At 36.3% G+C, this 21,989-nt stretch overlaps 3 protein-coding genes across 5 annotated transcripts; 1 reads left to right on the top strand and 2 right to left on the bottom strand.

The window, feature by feature from the left end:
* Window positions 1-13,732: 13,732 nt before the first annotated feature.
* Window positions 13,733-18,317, top strand: LOC120085928 (25S rRNA (cytosine-C(5))-methyltransferase NSUN5-like). Of its 3 annotated transcripts, none has more exons than XM_039042253.2 (13): window positions 13,733-14,094; window positions 14,451-14,509; window positions 14,679-14,729; window positions 15,300-15,435; window positions 15,526-15,611; window positions 15,886-15,984; window positions 16,094-16,147; window positions 16,293-16,437; window positions 16,686-16,747; window positions 17,109-17,196; window positions 17,304-17,384; window positions 17,709-17,870; window positions 17,975-18,317. In XM_039042253.2, the coding sequence occupies exons 1-13, from the start codon at window positions 13,848-13,850 to the stop codon at window positions 18,229-18,231; spliced, it is 1,527 nt and encodes a 508-aa protein (XP_038898181.1). In that variant the 5' UTR covers window positions 13,733-13,847; the 3' UTR covers window positions 18,232-18,317. The 3 variants fall into 3 exon arrangements, with proteins under 3 accessions (XP_038898181.1, XP_038898177.1, XP_038898178.1); XM_039042249.2 differs by having other exon boundaries at window positions 13,744-14,094; window positions 16,692-16,747; XM_039042250.2 differs by lacking the exon at window positions 14,679-14,729 and having other exon boundaries at window positions 13,759-14,094.
* Window positions 18,318-18,596: 279 nt separating this feature from the next.
* LOC120085929 (17.9 kDa class II heat shock protein-like) lies at window positions 18,597-19,796 on the bottom strand. Its single transcript, XM_039042254.2, has one exon. It carries the CDS (start codon window positions 19,289-19,291, stop codon window positions 18,821-18,823), a length of 471 nt encoding a protein of 156 aa, XP_038898182.1. The 5' UTR covers window positions 19,292-19,796; the 3' UTR covers window positions 18,597-18,820.
* An 825-nt stretch (window positions 19,797-20,621) lies between these two features.
* Window positions 20,622-21,478, bottom strand: LOC120085703 (17.9 kDa class II heat shock protein-like). Its single transcript, XM_039041854.2, has one exon. The coding sequence runs from the start codon at window positions 21,395-21,397 to the stop codon at window positions 20,924-20,926; it is 474 nt and encodes a 157-aa protein (XP_038897782.1). The 5' UTR covers window positions 21,398-21,478; the 3' UTR covers window positions 20,622-20,923.
* Window positions 21,479-21,989: the final 511 nt, after the last annotated feature.

Genomic DNA, 21,989 nt, shown 5'->3' with positions numbered 1-21,989 from the left:
TTCTTCGATCACAAAGGAAAAAAAATACCACGTGATGACTTATAATTGAGCACCTTGATGAAACACACGAAAATGACTACAGCCCCACATGCACCTAATTATTTTATTTTGAATTGAAAAATAATTTTAAAAAATTATATATTCTCTCTAAAATTGTTTTAAACTCATTTCTTCTAATTCGAAAGGTCATATAGTTATTTAAAATAACAAAGTAAGTACTTCAATGACTTTTTAAACATGTTCTTAAAAATTTGGTTAAAAATGTAAATTTTAGTTCTTATACTTTTAAATACATGCTTTAGATAGATTTTAAAAATAGTTGATGCTCTTGCTTAGTTGTTTTTTCTAAATTAGATTTTTACAAGCACTCCCTTGGTAATTTTTAAAAAATATACCCACAATATTTTTATTTACATGAAAAATATCATTACTATTTAATCAAAACTAATTTTGATTGATGGTTGAAATTACGATAACTACATTTAAACTACTAACAACTGCATAGACTAAAATAAAACCTATCCTAGAGTATAGAAATCAAAATTCTAATTTAAACATGACTAAATTTTTTGGATAAAAAAACTACATTTTCACGAACATGATTCACTTTTAATTTTTATCTTTTTATGTAAATACTTCAGTATCCGTTTGGTAACTATTTCATTTTTTACTTTTAATGAAGTCTATTTCCCATCCACCATTTCTTACAATTACGTGGACATGACTTAAGTAAAATGATTAAATTCTTATCCAAATTTTAACGGAAAACAAGACTTTAAAAATTATATTTTTAAATTTTCAAATTTTGACTTTTTTTTTTAACAAACGATAAAATGTAGATAATAAAAGAATAAATAGTGTTTATATGTATGATTTTCAAAAAAAAAAAAAAAAAAAAACATAAATCAAAGCGGTCCTAAATTAACTTGGAATCTTCAATGTATGCTAATATCGATAACCATTTTGAACAACAAAGTCAAACGAATTAAACATATCATTTATTGTGATATAAATTTAGTTATTGCTTATATTAATAACAGAGTTAAATAAATGGTTGGAAATGACTCGTCAAATTTATTTTATTCTACAATGAGAATTTAAAAGTGTTTGAAGGATTTAAAGCTTAAAGAGAGCCTAAGGAGAATTCTATGACTATTATGCCAATATGAGCGTAGCTCAACTAGCGTAGTACTTATACTATCGACTTCGAATACTTTTTGAAGAACAAAGTCTTTTGAAGATTAAAATAATATTATCTCGAGACCTTAAGTACAAGAATATTAGCATACTCTATCTCCTTAAGCATCTTCTTCCCGAAACGTTGTACAAACAAATGTATTCGATTTTTTTGTATTTCGATGGCAATCAATAAAGGAAAGAAGAGATACATTTTAAAATATATACTTTTATTTTTAATTATTAATTGATAACATTTCCGTTTAATAACGTTTCCATTTCTCGTTTTCTATTTTTTGGTTCTTGTTTTTTATTTCTTGTTTATTATTTTGTAAGAACTAAAAATAGAAATATGTTTGGTAACTATTTCTATTTTTTCTTCCTTGAAAAAAAAATAAATACAAAAACTTATTTGATAATCATTTATTGTTTATCATATTTTTCTCCTTACATTTTCTCCTATTTAATAGTTTAAATATACTTTAATTATGTCAAATAAAAAAATATATAACATCTACTAAAATATAAAAAAAATTATAAAGTATAAAGCATAATTTATATTATCAAATACATATAAGTCTTGATGTAAAATTAATAACGATAATATAATTGTTTCTATCATCTATATGTTGTTAAAATTTAATTTGCAATAACTCATTCAAGTCATTCGTGTTAAATGTTGTTGACTCAAATCCAACTTAATTAGATTAGTATGTAAATATCGTAGATGCAATACATTAAAGTGAACTAAATAAATGTCTTAGTAAACAAAATTCATAAATTTTAAAATTATAGCTACTTTCAAATGTAATAAAAATAAAAAAATTAAAATAATATATAAATGCAACCTCTCAAAATTTTTAGATAATTTTCATCAAATTATCTTGAATTATTTGGACGTTATTTTGTTAAATTAAGGCTAAAATTGAAGATTTGGGAAGTAATACAATTATTCTGTAAAGATGTAAACAAATGAGTGATTTGAGTTGATGTGGTGGAAGAAAAGGTATATATATATATTTTTTCGTGAAGTGTGCAAAAAAGTGTAAAAGAAGAGATTCATCTTCATCTTCCTCTTCACCGTGAGTCAGCCGCCCAGGTCTCGTCCGAGTTAGAAAATATAAAGAGACAGAAACTGAATCGTTTACCTCTTCTTTGTGTACGATCGAGTCACGCGGTTAAACAATGCAAGACAACCTTGTCGTTTCCTTTATCGTACTAAGCGACAGAGTCTTGAATACTAAGCGATAATGGTATCACCTACCTTATCGTACTAAACGATGGAGCCTCGAAAAGTAAACGATAGTGACATCGCTTACCTTATCGTCTACCTTGTCTTGCTAAGCGATGGAGTCGTGGAAGCTAAGCGATAGTAGTATCGTTCAACTTATCGTTTACCTTTGTTGTACTAAACGATAAGACGTTGGCATTACACGATGGAGGCTGTCGTCTACCCTTTCATTGTACACGATGGACTCTAGGTGCTAAACAATGAATGATGTATTCAATAGACAGAGTGATGTTGGCCTTTGCCTCTTCGTATTATGTATTTCGTTGAAAAGGGGCAGCATGCCCGGTTTATACACTATTCCCTATTTTAAGGATTCAAAGAATTGAAAAAAATTATATACTAAACAACTAATAAAATGAGGACACGTGGTCTAATACATGAGAAATGAATATTTGTTTGTTATCACCAATCCTAACAGAAATTTTGGAGTACTAAATGGAATAATTCTTCATGACTCTCCACAATGACATGGCAATCTTTAGTTGATGTGTCTTCTTGACTCCTCCTTGGTTGCTGATGTGACATTTTCTCTAACATCCCCCCCTCAAACTTGTGAGGAAGTTCAACTATCCGAAGGTTGGACCTTAAGTTGAAGAACTGAGAGTGTATTAATGGTTTTGTGAGGCAGTCAACTAGCTGATCCGATGAAGGAACATATCGAATTTCAAGTTTCCCTTTGAAGACTAGATCTCTGACAAAGTGAACATCGATATCAATGTGTTTGATCCGAGCATGGAAGACCGGGTTGTTGGCTAAGGCCCCTGCACTCACATTGTCACACCAAATTATTGGTTTGGCTGAATGGGACTGTTGGATTTCACTTAGTAGTTGTTGAAGCCAAACGATTTTTAAGGTCGTATGGGCAAGGGCTTGATACTCTGACTCAGTACTTGATCGAGTTACTGTTGTTTGCTTCTTTGAGGATCAAGAGACAAGATTTCCACCAACAAATACACAGTATGCAACTACTGACTTCCTATCATCAATGTTTGCTGCCCAATTTGCATCTGAATAAGCTGATACTTCAAGTGAATGACTAGGTTGAAACAGCAGGCCATAGTTCTTGGTACCACTAATGTATCGAAGAACTCTTTTTGTTGCTTGTCAGTGAGCATCTGTGGGAGCTTTGAGGAATTGACTGAGGTGATTCACCATGTAAGTGATGTCCGGACAAGTTTTGGTTAAGTACTGGAGTGCTCTAATTGTGCTTCTATATAGAAATGGATCGGTGAGAGGAACTCCATCATTGGTAGATAAATGCTTGCCTAGGTTGCTCGGTGAGGCTGCAGGTTTCAAATCTGAAAGGTCAATCCTTTGTAACAAATCATCAATATATTTTGACTGATTCAATATAAACCCATGCTCCAGACTTGGATACCTAAGAAGTAATTCAGCTTTCCTAAGTCTTTGAGAGCAAACATTTTATCTAAAGTAGCTACTAATCGAGAGATCAAGTGGTTGTTGTTTCCTGTAATTATGACATCATCCACATAGACATGGAGCAATATAATTGAACCTTTTGAGTTAAGCATAAACAATGATGTATCTGCCTTCGAGTTGGTGAATCCCCAACTAATTAGAGTAGTGGTGAGTAGATCATTCCAAGCTTGGGGGGCTTGTTTCAGTCCATATATTGCCTTGTTCAATTTGCATACATGATTAGGGAACATAGAGTTGACATACCCGGGTGGCTGATGCATGTAGACATCTTCTGTTAATATGCCATTTAGAAAGGCATTGTTGAAGTCAAGTTGACGAATGACCCATCTTTTGGAGACAACAATGCTTAAGACAACTCTGATTGTTGTTGCTTTGACCACTGGGCTGAACATTTCAAATAAATCAATTCCAGGATGTTGATGAAATCCTTTGGCTACTAGACATGCTTTGTATCTCTGTATTGACCCATTCATATTTTTCTTTAGTCCGAAAGTCCATTTGTTGCTCAACACATTGAAGGATGGCAATGAAGGAACTAACTGCCACGTCTGATTGTTGATGAGTGCTTGAAATTCAGTGTCCATAGCTTGCTTCTATTGAGGTGTAACAAGTGATGGAACACGAGACATACGCAGCGGAAAAATGACCTAATTACACTCTAATTGCTTTTAATTTAAAGGAAATAAGCATGCAAATGGAGGAAAAAACAGTAAAAAAAGTGAATAGGAAACAACATTTGTAGCTCCCGAACAACGCTTTTCCTTACTGTATCTCGACCTTAACTTTTTCGGACCATCACTAGAGTTGACCTACTATCCTCTGGACTCAGAACTAGATTGTGGGACCTGATGGATGAAGAAAATCGAGAGAGAGAAAGAGATGGAAAAATAAGAATGAATTTGGGTTTGGGTTTTTAATTTTTCAGCCCAATTATGAAAACTAATTTTTGCAAAAATGGCAAAAGTTTTTAATCCAAATTCAAAAGCCCATTTTATAGAGAAAAAAAACCATGCACCATTTGCATGAAATAAATCCATAAAAACCCAACACCTAGAATCCACTATCTAAGTGGGCTTAATGTCTCCACTATAAGCCAACACCTAGCCCATTATTTTGTTAGTGGAATTATCCAACAAAAGTTTGGATTTTCCCACTAACTATAGTCAAAGGGCAAAATAGTCCTTTTGTCAAAGTCAAACTTTGACAAAAAAAATCAACATTTTGACTTTTGATGATTTTTTCCGTGTTGACTAATTTTGACCTCCCGAGCATGAATCCGCATTCATTTTCTCAAAATTCAAATCACATTTGAATATAAGATCGGTCAAAGTTTGACTTTTCAAAGTCAAAAGTCAACTCTTTGACTTTTTACATCTTTGACCATTTCCACTATTTCCCAGCTTCTGAATATGAATGTATTCATATTCTTGATATTTAAATCACATTTAAATATTAAAGCTGTGTCTCTAAACTGAAGAACCGACCACTATTTCACATATACTTGTCGGTTTCTCTCTCTTCACCTAATTCGAACAATTCGAATTATTCTATCATACTGTTCTAAGTTTATTCCATATAAGCTAGTAGGGGAACCTAATGAACCTATAGATCATGGGCTCCAACGATCCGAGATTAGCTGGCTAAACTCTTTATACGGAGCTAATCAACATTCGTTAACTAACAGGTCATTCCACTATAGTCCCGTAGTTGCACTCCCCTCACTATAGATATATTTATGTCCATTTGATATAACTATGATTAGTAAGTTAATCCTTCACAGGTTGTTCGTAATCTCGGCTGGGTCATAAAAACCGTTTTACCCCCAAGACTACATCTTATTCCTTAAGTTCCACTTATTCTCTAATGAACAATTGGTTTAAGGTCTAACCTATAAACCGAACCCCTCTCGGGCCAAGAAGAGGGTGGGGCCCCTTGTTCAAGACCTGGATTTAGTACTAAAGGGAACAACCTATCTACTATCCCTATAACGGGTATGAGTGAATTTCATCTTGCACCCTATGTTCCCAGCTATCCACCTGATCTTACCCCTGAAATGGGAGGCTTATTGGGCCAGCGATGATGAGCTGCCCTCACCTATGTAGATCTAAGGATAATTCCGAGTGAACAGGAGTTCATAGTTAGCTCAGGATTAAGATTAAGTTACCTAAGCTATCAATTAACGAAATAGTCAATTTTATACATAAAACGACATTTAGAACGTAAAATGTGACTATTTCATGATTCAGTCTTATGCAAACTCATTGCATAGGATGCCCCTACTCACATATCTCTATATGAACGATTCAGGATCACATCGTTTGTACTAACTACAAAGTGGGTTGTATCCATAGTGTCCCCAGAATAAGACACCCAAACTTATTCATAGACTATAGACCATTTTGGCTATATATTTGAACTTGATCCACATTTATGTCACTACATAAAGTTCAAACTACATAAAATAGCCTCAATACCTTAGTTTATTGAATTCAAGATTACAATTTCAATAACAACTTTATTGAAAAACAAAACAGAATATGTTTATTAATTTACAAACTACGAGTTTTAGGACATAAAATCCAATAACAAGTGCATCAGACACCCGCGTTGGTTCAGTTAAGGACCCGTCACATTGAGTAGTGCTTAGCCAAGCTTTTGGTTTGAAAATGTCAACTTTGTCTCTCGTAATCATTGGATGAATAGGTTGCAAAGTATGAGAGGTGTTAGGAACAGGGGTTGTATGTGATGTATGCGGAAGGGTGTTGCTAGGTGATTGATTGGAAGAGCTGGCCATGGGAGTTTGGGTGGCTGTATGTTTTAGACAATTGCTTGGCAAGGCATCTGAAGTTTGAGGAAAGGAGACAGGTTCAGTAGGTATAGGGAAGGAGGGAGAAGCTGGATTGACATTTGGTATGGAAGTGTTTGATGGTGAGATACTGTTATAGAAGTTTGGGACAAATTGTGATGAGTGAAATGAGGCACTTTTCAATAGTGGAGTTATGTAAGGAGAGAGGACTTGAGGGCCACTGTTCACTGTACTTTTGTCAGTTGAAGGACCAAGTCCTAAAAACCATAGGAGAAAGGGAAATCAGATTCATTAAAGATAACATTCCTGGAGATGAATACTTTACCATCTCTGTCGAGACATTGATGTCCTTTGTGAACCATGCTTGGACCCAAGTAAACACATTTATTAGAGTGAAACTGAAACTTGTTTGGCTGTTATGCTTGAAGACATGGGAAACAGGCGTAACCAAACACTTTTAGTTTTGTGATCTCAAGTAGTTTACCATACATCAGTTGTATAGGTGACTGGTTATTTAGTATCGGTGTGGGAAGACCATTTATTAGATGACATGCATTGAGAAATGCATCCCACCAAAACTAAAGAGGCATTGATGCTTATGCTAGCAAAGTCAGCCTCATCTCTACTAGGTGTCTATGTTTTCTTTCAACTCTTCCATTTTATGGAGATGTATAGGGACAAGAGAACCGAGAGGCAATGCCTTGTGAGCTACACAACTGATGCAATTTGACATATTCACCATCATTGTCGGACTGCAATGCTTTTATGTTTGTTTTAAATTGTGTTTGAACAACTTTGAGGAAATGTTTAAAGGCCTGTAGTGTATCAGACTTCTGTTTAAGTGGATATACCCAGAGATATCTATTGTAATCATCAATAAACAATATGTAATATCTATATCCTTCAGTGGAGTTTATAAAGGTTAGACCCCATACATCTGAGTGTATTAAATCAAATTTGTGTTGTGCATAAGTCAAAGAATTAGGGAATGGTAGGGAATAGGCTTTACCAAGACAACAAGATTCACAAAACTTGATATTTTCATTCAGATCAGTAGGAAGATTACAAGTTTTCAATATATTCTCCAAAATTCGAAGAGAAGGATGACGTAGTCTCCTATGCCACAACCCTTTAGATTCTACTAAGTTTGCTCAACTTTTGGACAAAACAAAGGCTGTATAATTGTTATTTTTGTTCATTGGGTAGAGAAAACAGCTTACCTCTTTGATATTTACATCAACTGGAATCACCTCTGCTTCATTTAGCTGATACAATCCGTCTTTAAGAGTTTCTTTCACCAGTAATTATCCCGAACATTTTTCCTTAACAACACAACAATCATTATAGAACTCAACAGAAACATCATTATCTTAAACCAATTTTGATATGCTAACCAGATTCTTCGCAATATTTGGCACACATAGTATGTTTTTCAGATTCAGATTGCAACTAGAGAAACTTAAACATGCATTTCTTATTGAAGATATATCTAACTGCTATCCATTTCCTACTGTAATTTGTTCGTTACTTGTGTACTCAGAGGGGTTTGCTATATTGTTGGGATCTGTTGTCACATGATTGGTTACTCCACTATCTGCATACCAATTGAAGTCCCCTGCTGATTCAATTTGAAGAAACGAATTGAGGTTCTGTGAGGTGACAAATGCTGAGGGATTTGCTCCATGGTTACCTTGATTTTGAGTCTGAGTATTTCCTTTACCACTGTTTTGATTTGGGACAAACTCTTTGTTATACCTCTAGTAGCACACATCTGCAACATGTCCATACTTGGAACAAACCTGACATGTAGGCCTATTTCCTCTGCCTCGACCTCTTCCTCTATTTCCTCCACTGTTGTTGTAACCTCTAGATCCATTAAACTGTTGTTTGTTACCTCATTGTGTGTTGTTTTGTCTAGGGTCCTTGTATGAAGAGTTGTTTTGATTGTAAGCAACATTGGTAAAGGCATTGTGAAAAAACGTTGTGGTGGCTTTTGAAGTGTTCTGATGTTCCAACTTCTTCTCGAACGACAGTAGTTCAGATTGCATATCCAACCAAGATACCTCTGGTTTGCTTTGAACAACGACAACCACTAGATTAAACTTCTCATCCAGTCCAAGTAGTACCTGAGACACTAGGTTGTGTGTAGATACTGGGCTCCCAGCCTGAGCCAGATTATCAGAGTAAAGCTTTATAAGTTTCAAATACTCAGACATCGACTTATTACCTTTGCGTATCTGTTGAAAAACTTGGCGAAGATAGTCATATTCTGCCCTCGACTGAACTTCAAATAATGAGTGTATGGCATCCCATAGACTCTTTGTGCTCTCATACCCCATCAGCTGTATGGCGACTTCAAGAGTCATGAAGTTGTATAACCACCCTAATAGTAGTTGATTTGATGTAACCACGCTTCATACTGTGGGTTCAAGTACTTCACACAAGTGGAGCTCGAAGCTCCTTCTGAGGCTTGAGAGTCTGCTTCTCCAGGTTCGGCTGCTAACGAAGTAGACACAATGAACATAAAAGGACATACCTTTATTCCTGACAGATGACCTTTAAATCTGTATCCCTTTAGGATGGGAAGAGCTAATGTCTTCTTCAACATAAAATTACCTCTCTCCAACTTGGTGCTGATTATCTGATTCAGCAGTCGATTAAGAGGAGGTGTGCTAAACTTCGACGATTCACCGATCGCATTGAGTCCTGTGATAGTGGCGTCTGCCATGGTAGGTCTGATACCAAGTTAGAAAATATAAAGAGATGGAAACTAAATTGTTTACCTTTTCTTTGTGTACGATCAAGTCATGCGGTTAAACGATGCAAGACAATCTTGTCGTTTACCTTATCGTACTAAGTGACGAAGTCTTGGATACTAAGCGATAGTGGTATCACCTACCTTATCGTACTAAACGATGGAGCCTCGGGAACTAAGTGATAGTGATATCGCTTACCTTATCGTCTACCTTGTCTTGCTAAGCGATGGAGCCGCAGAAGCTAAGCGATAGTAGTATCGTTCACCTCATCGTTTACCTTTGTCATACTAAATGATAGGACACTGGCGCTACACGATGAAGGCTGTCATCTACCCTTTCGTTGTACACGATGGACTCTAGGCGCTAAACGATGAATGATGTATTCAATCGTTTAACTGATCGTTGTACACGATGAAATCAATTCATTAAGCGATAGACATAGTGATGTTGGTCTTTGCCTCTTCGTATTCTGTATTTTATTGAAAAAGGGTAGCATGCCTGATTTATACACTGTTCTTTATTTTAGAGATTCAAATAATTGAAAAAATTATATACTAAACAACTAATAAAATGAGGACACATGATCCAATATACGATAAAGGAATATTTGTTTGTTATCACCAATTCTAACAGAAATTTTGGAGCACTAAATGGAATAATTCTTCATGACTCTCCACAGTGACATGACAACCTTCAGCTGATGTGTCTTGACTCCTCCTTAGTTGTTGATGTGACATTTTCTCTAACAGTCCATCACGCTGCCTCTCGTCTGTCCGTCATTGCTGGAAACCTCAGATCCCATTGCTTCGTCCGTTTGGGTCTTCTGCCGGTGGGCTCTCCCTCTCAACTGAAGCTTTAGCCTTGTCGCCTCGAAGAAATCGATGCCGTCAACCCCTTTTGAACGACCAACCCCGCTTTTCGTCTCAAGCGCAGTCGTTTATCAACTAGTGTTCGAACGCCAACAGTCGCGTCATCGTCGGTTGTCTTTGCTGGAGTTGGGTTTGGTGAGATTTTTTTTTTTTTTTTTTTTTTTTTTTTGTTTCTTGAATTATCTTGGCCATCAAACGTTGGCTCATGATTATTGGGAGATTCGAAGGACATCCATTATCGGGTGTTTTTTTAGGTAAGTATTAACATTTAGAATTCTTTTAGATTAATTTATGATGATGTAATTTTGGATTCCTATCCTTAAATTTTGTTGTTTAAGTTAGAGTTGTGTGGTGGGAAAGTTTGGAAGTAGTTTTGAGATCAAGCCTCGAGTTTGGGCAAGTTCAGTAAATGCATTTGAGATAATTTGTGATTTGGGAATTTAATCTTAAAAGTTTAATTTGATTTTTGGCTCATGTCTTGGGATTTAATTAAAAAGTTGTGATGGTTGATTTCTTGCAAAATTGTTATTTTAGCTTGTTATTGAGGTAAGTGACTTTACTATCGGAACACCTTCATATAGGGCATTTTAGTTCCTCAATTTCAGTTGGAAATAAGAAATCTAGAAGCATGTATTAGATCTCAGGAATATGATGTATGTTGAATGATTTTCAGTTATATGCATGTTAGAACATGAGAATGTTCTATTCATTATGATGTGGGACCTTAGATAAATGTTATATTATTCATATTTAGTGGTGATAATTAGAGATGTTCATTTATCCCGCAGAGACTCGTCCAAAAGAGGCGGGGAATCCAATTAGACGGAAAATGGGAGAAGGAGTGGGAAAGTTTCTCCCCATTGACTAAATGGATACAGGGATGGGGGTTACATTTCTTGACCCCGATCCTGCCTAATTCCCCGCCCTGCCCCCTATATATATATATATATATATATATATATATATATATTCACTTATTTATAATACTTTAATAGTCTCTTTTATATTGTTGTCTTTATATTTCAATGCATTTATTTTTTAATATTTAAGACTTCGTTATTTTTAAGATCATGGGTGTTATAATATTTAAGTTGAAGGGTTAGACTTTTAATATTTAAATTTTCATTTGTATAAATTATGAGATTGAATATTCAAATTATATTTTTGCATATGAAATATTATTTTTTTTATTAGAAAATTTTATAATGTTTAAAAAAAAGTATGGGAAATGACGAATTTAATATATAAAATTTTATCAAGGTTGAGAATAAAATTAAAAGTTAAAAAAATGAATAAATTAAAAAAAAAAGGGATCTTTTTCCCGCGGGAACCCGATCCCCACAAAATCTTTGCGGGAAATCCCTACCCTGATCCCTACGAGGAATTTCGTGGGTATGGGGAATGAAATAGGGGTGGGGATGGGGACGGGGAAGGCTTCCCCTTCCCTGCCTTGCCCTGTGGACATCTCTAATGACAATTGTTCTCCTACCACTAGCCAGTTTCTGTGAACCTTCACGTATGCTACTATGTTATAGGGAGCCGATGGGTTTCCTATCACATTACCATGATCCTTCGTGTTCACTACCATGTCCACCATCGTGATCCTTAGGCCTCACTATCTTTAGCTTCATGACCGATGGGTTTCCTACCATGTTTGTGTGCTTTCAAGCCACCGGATACGTGTTAGAATGAGTTTAATTGCTCACTACTGACCATCAGTGTTTTCATTTTTTCAAGTGTTTATGATAATGAATTTCAGTATGCTTGTCCAACCAGTATGCATGTATTGCAAATATGTATGCATATCCTCACCCCGGTGGAGGGGTTACTTACTGAATATTTTATATTAATTATTTATTATGTTATGTTTTCCAGGTAAGGGTAAGGACACATCAGTGAGTTACCGGAGGAATTTGTGACCCTGCCACGAAGACTAATCAGATGTTTCCACTCATGTTTTTATAAACGTTTCGTTTTTGTACTAATGAAAAATTTTCAGTTATTTAGATTTAATAAACTTTGTTTGGTTTTAGCAATTCACAAAAAATGTCACTTTAAATTGTATGCATGCATATAGTAACAATAGAGTATAGGTCCTATAAAGTTGGATTGTTACAATAAACATATCCGCTATAAATTTTAATTGAACATTTAAAATTTGAAAATCAAAGAAATATATATATATTTAAATGTACATATTGAACGTTATCAAATGGACCCTAAATGATTAATCTATAAAATTCTATAAAATCCAACAAAATCGAACCATCTTAGTTTTTTTTTTCTTCCTTTTAACAAAAAAACAAGATTTTAAATAATCATGTCCAATTTGTTTGACTATCTTTTTAATAATGTCTTTAAATTTTATATTTGTATTGTCCTTAATTTCCAATTATAAATTTACCTTTGTTAAAAAAAACATTTGAATTTATAGTCCAATTTTTTAAAAAATAAAAGCAAATCAAAATTTGATTTGAAATCCATCTAAATATTGAGAGTATAAAACATAACTCAAGTCAGAAGGATTTAGTTGGGACTTACCACATCTGGATTGGAAAAATTGTAGGGAGAACCCATTTTGAGGAACCAAATGAAAAATGACCTAAGATTTAAATTTGCTCGAAAAATGAAATTCCTACCCAACTACGCGTGAAAGTATCTATTTATCTCCTAAACGTATACAAAGATCGAATGCCACCACAAATTATTGCTCACTCCTCTCGTCTTAGACTCCTTCCTCCCATGCATCCTCATAGACAAATTAATCATTTTAAATGTTTTATACACATGTGAGGAAGGAGCGAGTGTACAATCAAATGGATCTATGTCTGAGTTTGTACGGAAGAAAGAAGTGAGAGAGATGGTCAGAGTTCGTGGTTGTGTCCAATCTTTTCGAGTGTAGCCGATAGTTTTATACAACTACGTAAGTAGAATGCTACTTTTTTGTAGGGTTGACAAAAAAATCCGACGGGACGGGGATTCCCCGGTTGGACCGGGGATGGGGTCAAACCGAAAAATTTATTCGGGGTATCCCCGCCCCAACCCCGACCCCGAATTTATATATATGTTTTTATCCCCTCCCTAGTCCCCTCTCCCTCTCTGCAATCTGCAACAAAACATCCTTCCCCTCTCGCTCTCGCTCATCCCTCCCCCTCCGTTGAAGTCTGCCACGAAGAATCTCCCGTGGGAAAACAGGGAATGGGGCCCCGCGAGGACCCCGTTTCCCCGACGGGGAATCCCCGCCCCCGTCCTCACCGGAGACAATTTTCTCCACGGGGCCGGAGCCGGGGGACGCTCCTTGCCCCGGCCCGACTCCGTTACCAACCCTACTTTTTTGTGCAAATTCAAACATTGGGCCATTTGGACCTTCAAAAGTGCAATCCGTCACTAGGCTAAGGCCGACAATTTTATCTTATGATACGACGTCATTTCACAGCCCAACCGGGATCAGTGACCTTCGCAAGGTATCGACTATCGACTGGAGCTCGGAGTGTGCATTCTGGGAAGCCATGGGGCGTGTTACCAACAGAACCAAGCCATCGGCGTCGGGAACCGCCGGCAAATCAGAAAATCGGCGGATGAGCAACGCCGACCGTTCGGCATACTTCGCGAGGAGAGAGGCGGCGAAGATATTGCGCCGTGTTCTTGAGGGAGATGCTCAACGTCGAGCCGTCGCCTCCATCAAGTCACTCGTTTATGCTCCATCTGTTCGGAATAAGAAGGGCACATTCGCTCTTGTTTGCAAGACTCTCAAATGTAAGTTCTGAACAAAGACTTTTTCCCGCAATGAATGCTGAAAATGTTTTTCAAACCGATTCTCGTGTAGATGTAAATAGGAATATTGGTTTTAGTTGAACATCTTGCTTTGCGTTTGCATTTTAGATTATTAATATTGTTACGCCACGGTTTTAGCTCTGCAACTTCGAACTGAATGGAAAGCTGAGCAATGAATTTTATGGATAATTGGAATCCTATTTATTTGATATGAATGATTCTATGCAAGCTAGGTAATTAGGTTTGCCTTCGTTCATCTGTGGTGATATTTGCAGCGTTGTAGCATAACCGCTAAGGTTCGTTTTGTAGCTCTATGAATTTTTTTGTTGTGTTATTAGACCTCCCCGTAATCAAGGATGTGCTTGAGGCTGCTGATTTATTGAGCAACAAATGGAAGGTACTCATGCATCTTCTTTATAGCTGCTCTCAGATCTGGTCTGATGACAGTTATTCTCTTACCATGATCGTTTGCAGTTCATTTGTTTCTCAAGTTTTGGCTAGTTCTGTCCGGATAGTTTTCTCATTCACTCAAAACACGCCATAACACTAACCTAATATTGTTGCAGAGGCAGAAGGAATTAATTTATGTCATCATGTATGATATCCTCTTAGGCCAGGTATTTTACTCACATGTATATCATAGCTCAAGACGATATCAGTTTATCATTATAAAAGGTCGACTCTGAAAATGTTTTATGATAGTTGAACAAGCTGGAGGAGTATTTATTATTGTTTAAATTCCCAGGACATTTTTAAATTTATTTACTTGAGATCAGTTTTGTCTATTGGGTGTGATTTGACAACATGAGCATAGCTTATCTGGCATAAGACATATTCTTAGCTTAAAGAGCTCAAATGTTCAAATCCCCTACTCCCAAATTGTTATACTAAAAGATTATATGGGCGTGGTTTTGAGTTTAGACGTATTTATACCATCAAGAGTTACTGCCTACTGGGTCGGGTAGGAGTTTGGAGGCCAAATCATGTAGTTCAATACAGAACATTTTTCCCCCTTTGGTGAGAGGCTTAGACTTTAGAGTAAGTTTGCAGTAGAAAATACTTTGATAGGGTATTGTTACAATTAAGTGTCTAATGAATATGCAGAAGCTGCTGCTACTGAGACTTCTGTAGCTCGCTTATTTTACATTTGGTGATGATTGGTATTATTTTATGGGAACTGTGCGTAGAAAACTCATTTAGCTGGCGATGCAGAGAAGTTTCTCATGCGGCAGCAAAGTGCTTTACAATCTGTGGTTAGACAGCTTTTGTCAAAGAAAAAAGCAAGCAATATTGAAGATTTAATAGCTCCTGGGGATGATCCTGGTGAGAGTTCTGTATAAATCTGTTGCTGGCCTGATTTCTACTAACTTAGTTATCAAGCTTATTCAGCTCTGAAGAGAATCATTGATTCAGGTGTTTCAAGGCCTCGTTTCATCCGCGTGAATACTCTGAAGATGGAGGTTCACACAGCAATAAAAGAATTAGGCAAAAAATATGCAGTGAGTTCCGAAATCTTTCCTAATAATTGTAGATGTGTATACCAGTAGAGTTCAATAGCCACAACGGGATCATCTTCCCATTAATGCACACTTCATCTTTTTATAAATTATTAATTATTCTAAGTGCCTTTCAGCCCCTTTAACCAATCCTTTTAAAAGATGCATAATTAACGTAGGAATAAAATCTGTCCTGAGTTTTGTTGTTGGTAAGGTTTATACTCCATTACAACGCTCGAGAAGAATTCCTTAATAGTGCTCTTGTTATGTCAAATAGGTTCAGAAGGATGACATGGTTCCTGACCTCTTGGTACTTCCTCCAGGCAGTGATTTACATGATCATCCTCTGGTTGCAGATGGAAGTATCTTCATGCAAGTAAGTCTCTAGTTTTATTGAGTCAATTATCACGAAGCATATATTTAAGGTCAAAGGTATCTGTTCTTCTTTTTGTTGTATAACAACAAGAGGGTATGAATGTTTGTAGGGGAAGGCTAGTTCAATGGTTGCAGTAGCCCTTGATCCCAAACCAGGATGGGAAGTAAGATCATATCACCTGTATTTACTTCAAGTTCACTTTGGAATTTGGATTGATTTTACCACGTGTTTTAGCTTTGTCCATCCTCCCCGTAGCATAATTACTCGAGCTTTAATACTTTCCATTCTGATATTTTGTATTATTGAAGGTCCTTGATGCATGTTCAGCTCCGGGTAACAAAACTGTCCACCTTGCCTCTCTCATGAAGGGGAAAGGAAGGATCATCGCATGTGAATTGAATGAAAACAGGGTCAAACGCTTACAACATACTATCAAACTATCTGGCGCTTCTAGTATCCTTTCTCGATTGTCTTGTCTACAGTGTTGTCTACGGCTGTTGTAGATACTTGATAGCAGCTCTCTATCTATCTGAATATTGCGTTATATTGTTTTCTTTATTTGGATTAGTTGCCTCACTTGTGAGCCTGCCATTTTAATGGGTTGAAGACTGAAGGGTAAAGCTATGTTCCCGTTTATGCCATTACTAGCTATTTTCCTGTAACTTGTACGTTACCTCGATTAACCTTAACCTTGGTGCAAGATATAGAAGTTTTGCATGGGGATTTCCTCAATCTTAATCCAAAAGATCCTTCATTATCCAAAGTAAGTTCACAGTGATCATCTTTTCTTCATGAATAACTAAAGCTTCTGCAATCGTGGTTGAAGTTGTTAACCCCCCCTTCGTTTTTTGCTTTTTCAAATGCTGACCTCTTAGATGTGGTTGGATCAGCCAAGCATTATAGCTTTAAGCCTTTACAGAGAAATCCCATTGCCCCCCAGGTTTTGACTTTTGACAGAATGATGGAAGTAATAGCCGTAGCCATCATTAGTTAGAGATTAGAATACTTCACGATTTCTAATTTGCTCGAGTAGGTGTAGACCGAAACCGAATCTTTTGCCACAACCTACTGATGTTCAGCTGAAAAATGTTATGTTCTTGATATCATCCTCTTTATATTCTAAGGTCCGTGCCATTCTTTTGGATCCTTCCTGCTCTGGATCTGGAACTGCAGCTGCTAGATTAGATCACTTGCTCCCATCACATGTTGAAGGTAACTCCAAGCATTGACTTAATTGGCAACATTCATAATCTATTATCTGTTGTATCTTCTTCTGGTTATTGATTGCTACCTCCATCATATCATCATGAATTTTGCAGGAAAAACCTCTGAGGATGACCTTGAACGACTAAACAAACTCGCCGCCTTCCAGAGAAAGGCTCTAGCGCATGCATTTTCCTGTGAGTTCATCCCGTTGTACATTTTTTTCTTCTTGGGATAGAGCCAATAAGAAAGTAGATTTAATATATTGAAGAACATTAGAAAATCTTCACACGTTCTTAATGTTCGAAAGGTTTAAAGACTTTCCCCTGTCCTTTCCTTCCTCATCTCTCAACTACCCCTTTACTCTCCCTATAATATATTCATATTTTACTCCAAACCGCTCAAAATAAACATTACATTGCCTGATCCTTGAACGACCCTTAATAAGTTGATCCACACCTCACATCTTGCCATCAAACCTTTTCTGTTTGCTGCTCGTGACCAATGTCATCTCATTGCAGTTCCAGCCGTAGAGAGAATTGTTTACAGTACTTGTTCCATTCATCAAGTTGAAAACGAAGATGTCGTCCAGTCACTATTACCTCTTGCTGAATCGCATGGTTTTCAACTGGATACTCCCTTCCCACAGTGGCAGCGACGAGGTCTCCCAGTGTTCGCTGGCGGTAAATATCAAAGATTGTTTGGTGTTTCTTCAACTCCCCCTCTTCAATTTAGTTATGACTTTATTGCACGATAAAACATTCCAAATTATCTTCTCATTATGCAGCTAACCATCTACTCCGAACCGATCCTGTGGAAGACAAAGAAGGGTTCTTCATAGCTCTTTTTACGAAGAAGCAGAGCACAACGCAGCCATTCCCCCGCAGATCAAATAGAGATAAAAGCTTTAGATATCGTGGTAGAAATGTCAGAAACAGTCGAGCAGTAGCATGCCCTCCTACCAAGATCTCCAAACTGTGGTTGTATCAGTATGCATTTTCGACAAGAACACGATGGAGAAAGAACCACTCCATCCAAAACTAGAAGAATAATTTGATTATTTTCGAAACAAAGCATAGTAGAATCAATCGATGGATTTTAGTTTAAAGTAAAAGACGTCATTTCTGATAGTAATGTGTCATAACCTTCTCTCGGAGGGCTTTTAGATTGGGGAAGATGTTCCACCGCAGGCGCTATTGGAACCATTAGGAACGCTTGGCGATACAAAATCAGTTGAAAAGATATCTCAAGCTTGAACAACTCTGCTCAGGTCAGTAGAACTTACATTACAATTCGACCTTAGCTTTTCATTGTTATCTTTTAAGTTTATAATATTGCTTAGCGGCTCATAGATATTATTGGATATTTATACGACACCAACCCAGGAAAGGAGAAAAAAATCGTTCAAATAGAACAGCAAACGGTAGATATTTCTGATAAAACCTTAAAATACTCATTAACATAAACCTTCAACACACACTACAGAGGTAAAGTAACCCCCACTTAACAGTCATTACATCAGAAAACCACCAAAAAGAGAGAAAAAGAAAAAAGAAAAAAACACCATGTGCCATTTTCTGAAAACTCATGATCCAAAGATTGGACGTAGGAATTACCGACACTCCCCGCCCCATCAATTGACCTTAACCTCAACGATCTTGGGCTTCTTAGGTTCAGGTGGTGGCAACTTTTGCACAGTCACAGTGAGCACACCATCCTGACAAACCGCCGAGATTGCATCAGTGTTGGCATTATCCGGCAACACAAATTTTCTCATTAACTTGCCAACTCTCCTCTCCATCCTCACATACTTAGCCCCTTCTTTCTCCTCCTCCCTCTTCCTCTCACCACTTATCAGTAGCACATTGTCATCCTCAACCTGAACCTTGATGTCTCCGACCTTCAGTCCCGGCATGTCCACGACAAAAACGTAGGAATTCGTATACTCCTTGACGTCAGCCGGAGTGGCTGCCATGGCCTTGGCGTCCCGAACGTAGGTCCGGGTCGGGGCGCTGAACGACTTGTCGGCCTCGTCGGCGAGGTCCATCACGTGCTGGAGAGTGGAGAAGATTGGGGAGTCTAAGCCCATGATTCTGAGATCCATTTTCCTCTTGTTAGTTGGAGAAATTCTGGGAAAAGAACACAGTAGAAATGCTTGTGCGAAGGAAAATTTTGGTTATGGAAGATGTTCTCGACTCTGGAGTAGCTATTTTCGTTGTGGCGATCAAAGAATGGTCGGTTGGGTTTTATAGGTGTGTGTGCTGTGAATGAGTGAGAGTGAAGGAGGAGGAATTTTCTGGAAGTGTTGAGAAGAGTTGGAAGAAGGAGGTTCCAGGAGCTTCTATCGCATTCCTCGTTTGAGTTCTGGAAGTTGACGGAGGATAAAATGACAATAAAGTCCTTGTCGTTTGAGAATATTATGGAGAAAAAAAAATAGAAGAAAACTTTTAATTGGTTTTTCCAATATTTCTCTTTTTCAGGAAAAAATTTTCAAGGGCAGGTGAACGTTTAACTTTTACCTGAAGTCAGTAAATTTTTGTGAATTTTTACTTTAATTGTCAATTTCCTCACATTGAAATCTAAACTTTAATATAAACTAGAAATTTGTAATCTTTATCCTGCATTTAATCTCTATTAATCACCTACTTGTCTTATTATGGTAAAAAAGTTCTAAAAATTTATTAGAATTTATTAATTCTATGTTAAGTTATAAATAATACTGAACTTTTGCTATTTGTGAAATAATCCTCACAATCTTTCAAACAATCGTTCAAAAGTTGTGATTCAAAATTATCATTAGAGTAGATCATGTATGTCTATCATAATTGATGTACCCCGTCTCAAGATTGTAGTTTTAAGTTTACATATCTGACAATGTCAAATTGAACGAGTAAATTTTAATATGTACTCCTTTCTAAATCATAGTTGAATCTCCCGATCTTCCGATTGTTACACTGAAAAAAAAAAATGAAACTCTAGTAAACAAAGTTTTATCTCCTTAATTAATCAGCAAATTATTAATCAATATTTTGCATACAAGTTGTCAATATGAGTGAATTCAACAACGTTAACAACTCTCATATAATTCACATTAAATTTTCTTTTCGGCGTAAGATTAGATCTACTTGTTTCATATTTAATATACCAAAAAAATGTAACCGAGTAATACAGTTAACTTCTTTTTCACTTTGACAATTAGAACCAGAACTTTTTATTCTTTTCTTAACCGTATTTTTATTTATATGGGACGAGGGATTGTAACCTCCAACCTCGAAAATGAGCCGAAATTTATTAATCATAATCACTATTAATAATATATTTGATCATAAAAATTCATAAAAACCTTAAAAAAATTAAGGTTTCAACGGCAATAAAATTTATTATAGACATCACAATATATTTGATCATAAAAATTCATAAAAACCTTAAAAAAATTAAGGTTTCAACGGCAATAAAATTTATTATAGACATCACATGATAAAACACTTTTTTTTTTTCTTTTTGGAGTTCTTACATGATAAACACACTCGATATTTTAGCATTCATTCTATGCACATCGCCATCTTTCCGACAAATTTACATCCATTCAACCCAACGAACCCAGAAGAAGTACCAAACACACACACACACACACAAACCTCCCAAAAGCAAAAAAAAAAAAAAAATCAAAACAAAACAAAATGCGAGAGTCGCATTACTATTACATTACAAAACAAAACAAAACAAAGACAAGCCCTCACCCCACATGAACCTCAATATTCTTAGCCGCCTTGGGCTCCGGCGGCGGCTTCTTCTCCACCATGATCGACAACACTCCATCCTGGTACGCCGCCGACACTTTGTCGGTGTCGGTGGCTTCCGGGAGGCCAAATTTCTTCAAGTATTTTCCCAGCCTCCTCTCCTTTCTCACAAGTTTCCCTTCCTTAACTTTTTCACTTTCTCTCTTCCTCTCACCGCTCACAACCAACTGGCTATCCTCTATTTTGACCTTTATTTGGTCGGATTTCAGGCCAGGCATGTCGATGGTGAATTGGTACGAGTTTGGATATTCCACCACGTCCGCCGGAGTTGCCGCCATCGCCTTTGCGTCCCTCACGTAGGCGCGTGACGGCGCGTGGTGGCTGCACTGCCCTGGCTCGTCGGTGAAGTCCAGAAGGTCGTGGAGGGCGTTCAGGAATATTGGGTCGAATCCCATTTTGGCTATGTCCATTTTTGGTGATTATTGTGGAAAGGGGCATTCAGGATTAATGTTTATGTCTTACATGCGTGTATATATAGGGGTCGGAATTTGATATTTCCTTCTTTTTTTTCCTACAAGAACTGGGGGTACGGTTGGAATTAGAGAAGGAAGAAAAAACCAAAATAATAATAATAATAATAAAACCAAAAAAAGGAAAAAAATGTGGAGAGATAAAATGAGTAATACTCAATATAATCACACACATGTAAAAAAGGAAAAAAAATTAAAGTGTTTCAAAAATTATTTTCAGCATTTTGAACAGTTGTGAATTACTCCATTTTTTATAAATGATTTCTTTTTAAAATAAATTTACGATGGAGTATTTTATAACTGATTTGTTTTTAAAATAAATTTACGAAAGTTACTCTAAACACATTCATGATAATTTATGATTAAATAATTAAATGAAATATATAAAAATAGTATAACTTACAATAATGCACTAAGTATTTCTTAAAAATTTACTATTTTTTAAATATGACTTTTCTTAATGTCTTTATTCAGGTTAAGCAAATATAAGTTGGTGATAATTCACATGTATTATTTAAACTAAAAGTTGGAA

This window comes from Benincasa hispida, chromosome 9 (genome assembly GCF_027475165.1).
Source record: "Benincasa hispida cultivar pf3 chromosome 9, pf3_genome.v1.1, whole genome shotgun sequence".
In the NCBI taxonomy this organism is placed as follows: domain Eukaryota; kingdom Viridiplantae; phylum Streptophyta; class Magnoliopsida; order Cucurbitales; family Cucurbitaceae; genus Benincasa; species Benincasa hispida.
The sequence above is the reverse complement of the archived record's forward strand: the minus strand, read 5'-3'. Positions and strand labels throughout refer to the sequence as shown.

Bases quoted from the DNA above. Each gene is read 5' to 3' on its own strand.
- LOC120085928 (XM_039042253.2), top strand. From the start codon at position 13,848: ATGGGGCGTGTTACCAACAGAACCAAGCCATCGGCGTCGGGAACCGCC. The intron at 14,095-14,450 runs GTAAGTTCTGAA...TTGTGTTATTAG, and splicing joins TGTTTGCAAGACTCTCAAAT to ACCTCCCCGTAATCAAGGAT. The intron at 17,871-17,974 runs GTAAATATCAAA...CTCATTATGCAG, and splicing joins TCTCCCAGTGTTCGCTGGCG to CTAACCATCTACTCCGAACC.
- LOC120085929 (XM_039042254.2), bottom strand. From the start codon at position 19,291: ATGGATCTCAGAATCATGGGCTTAGACTCCCCAATCTTCTCCACTCTC.
- LOC120085703 (XM_039041854.2), bottom strand. From the start codon at position 21,397: ATGGACATAGCCAAAATGGGATTCGACCCAATATTCCTGAACGCCCTC.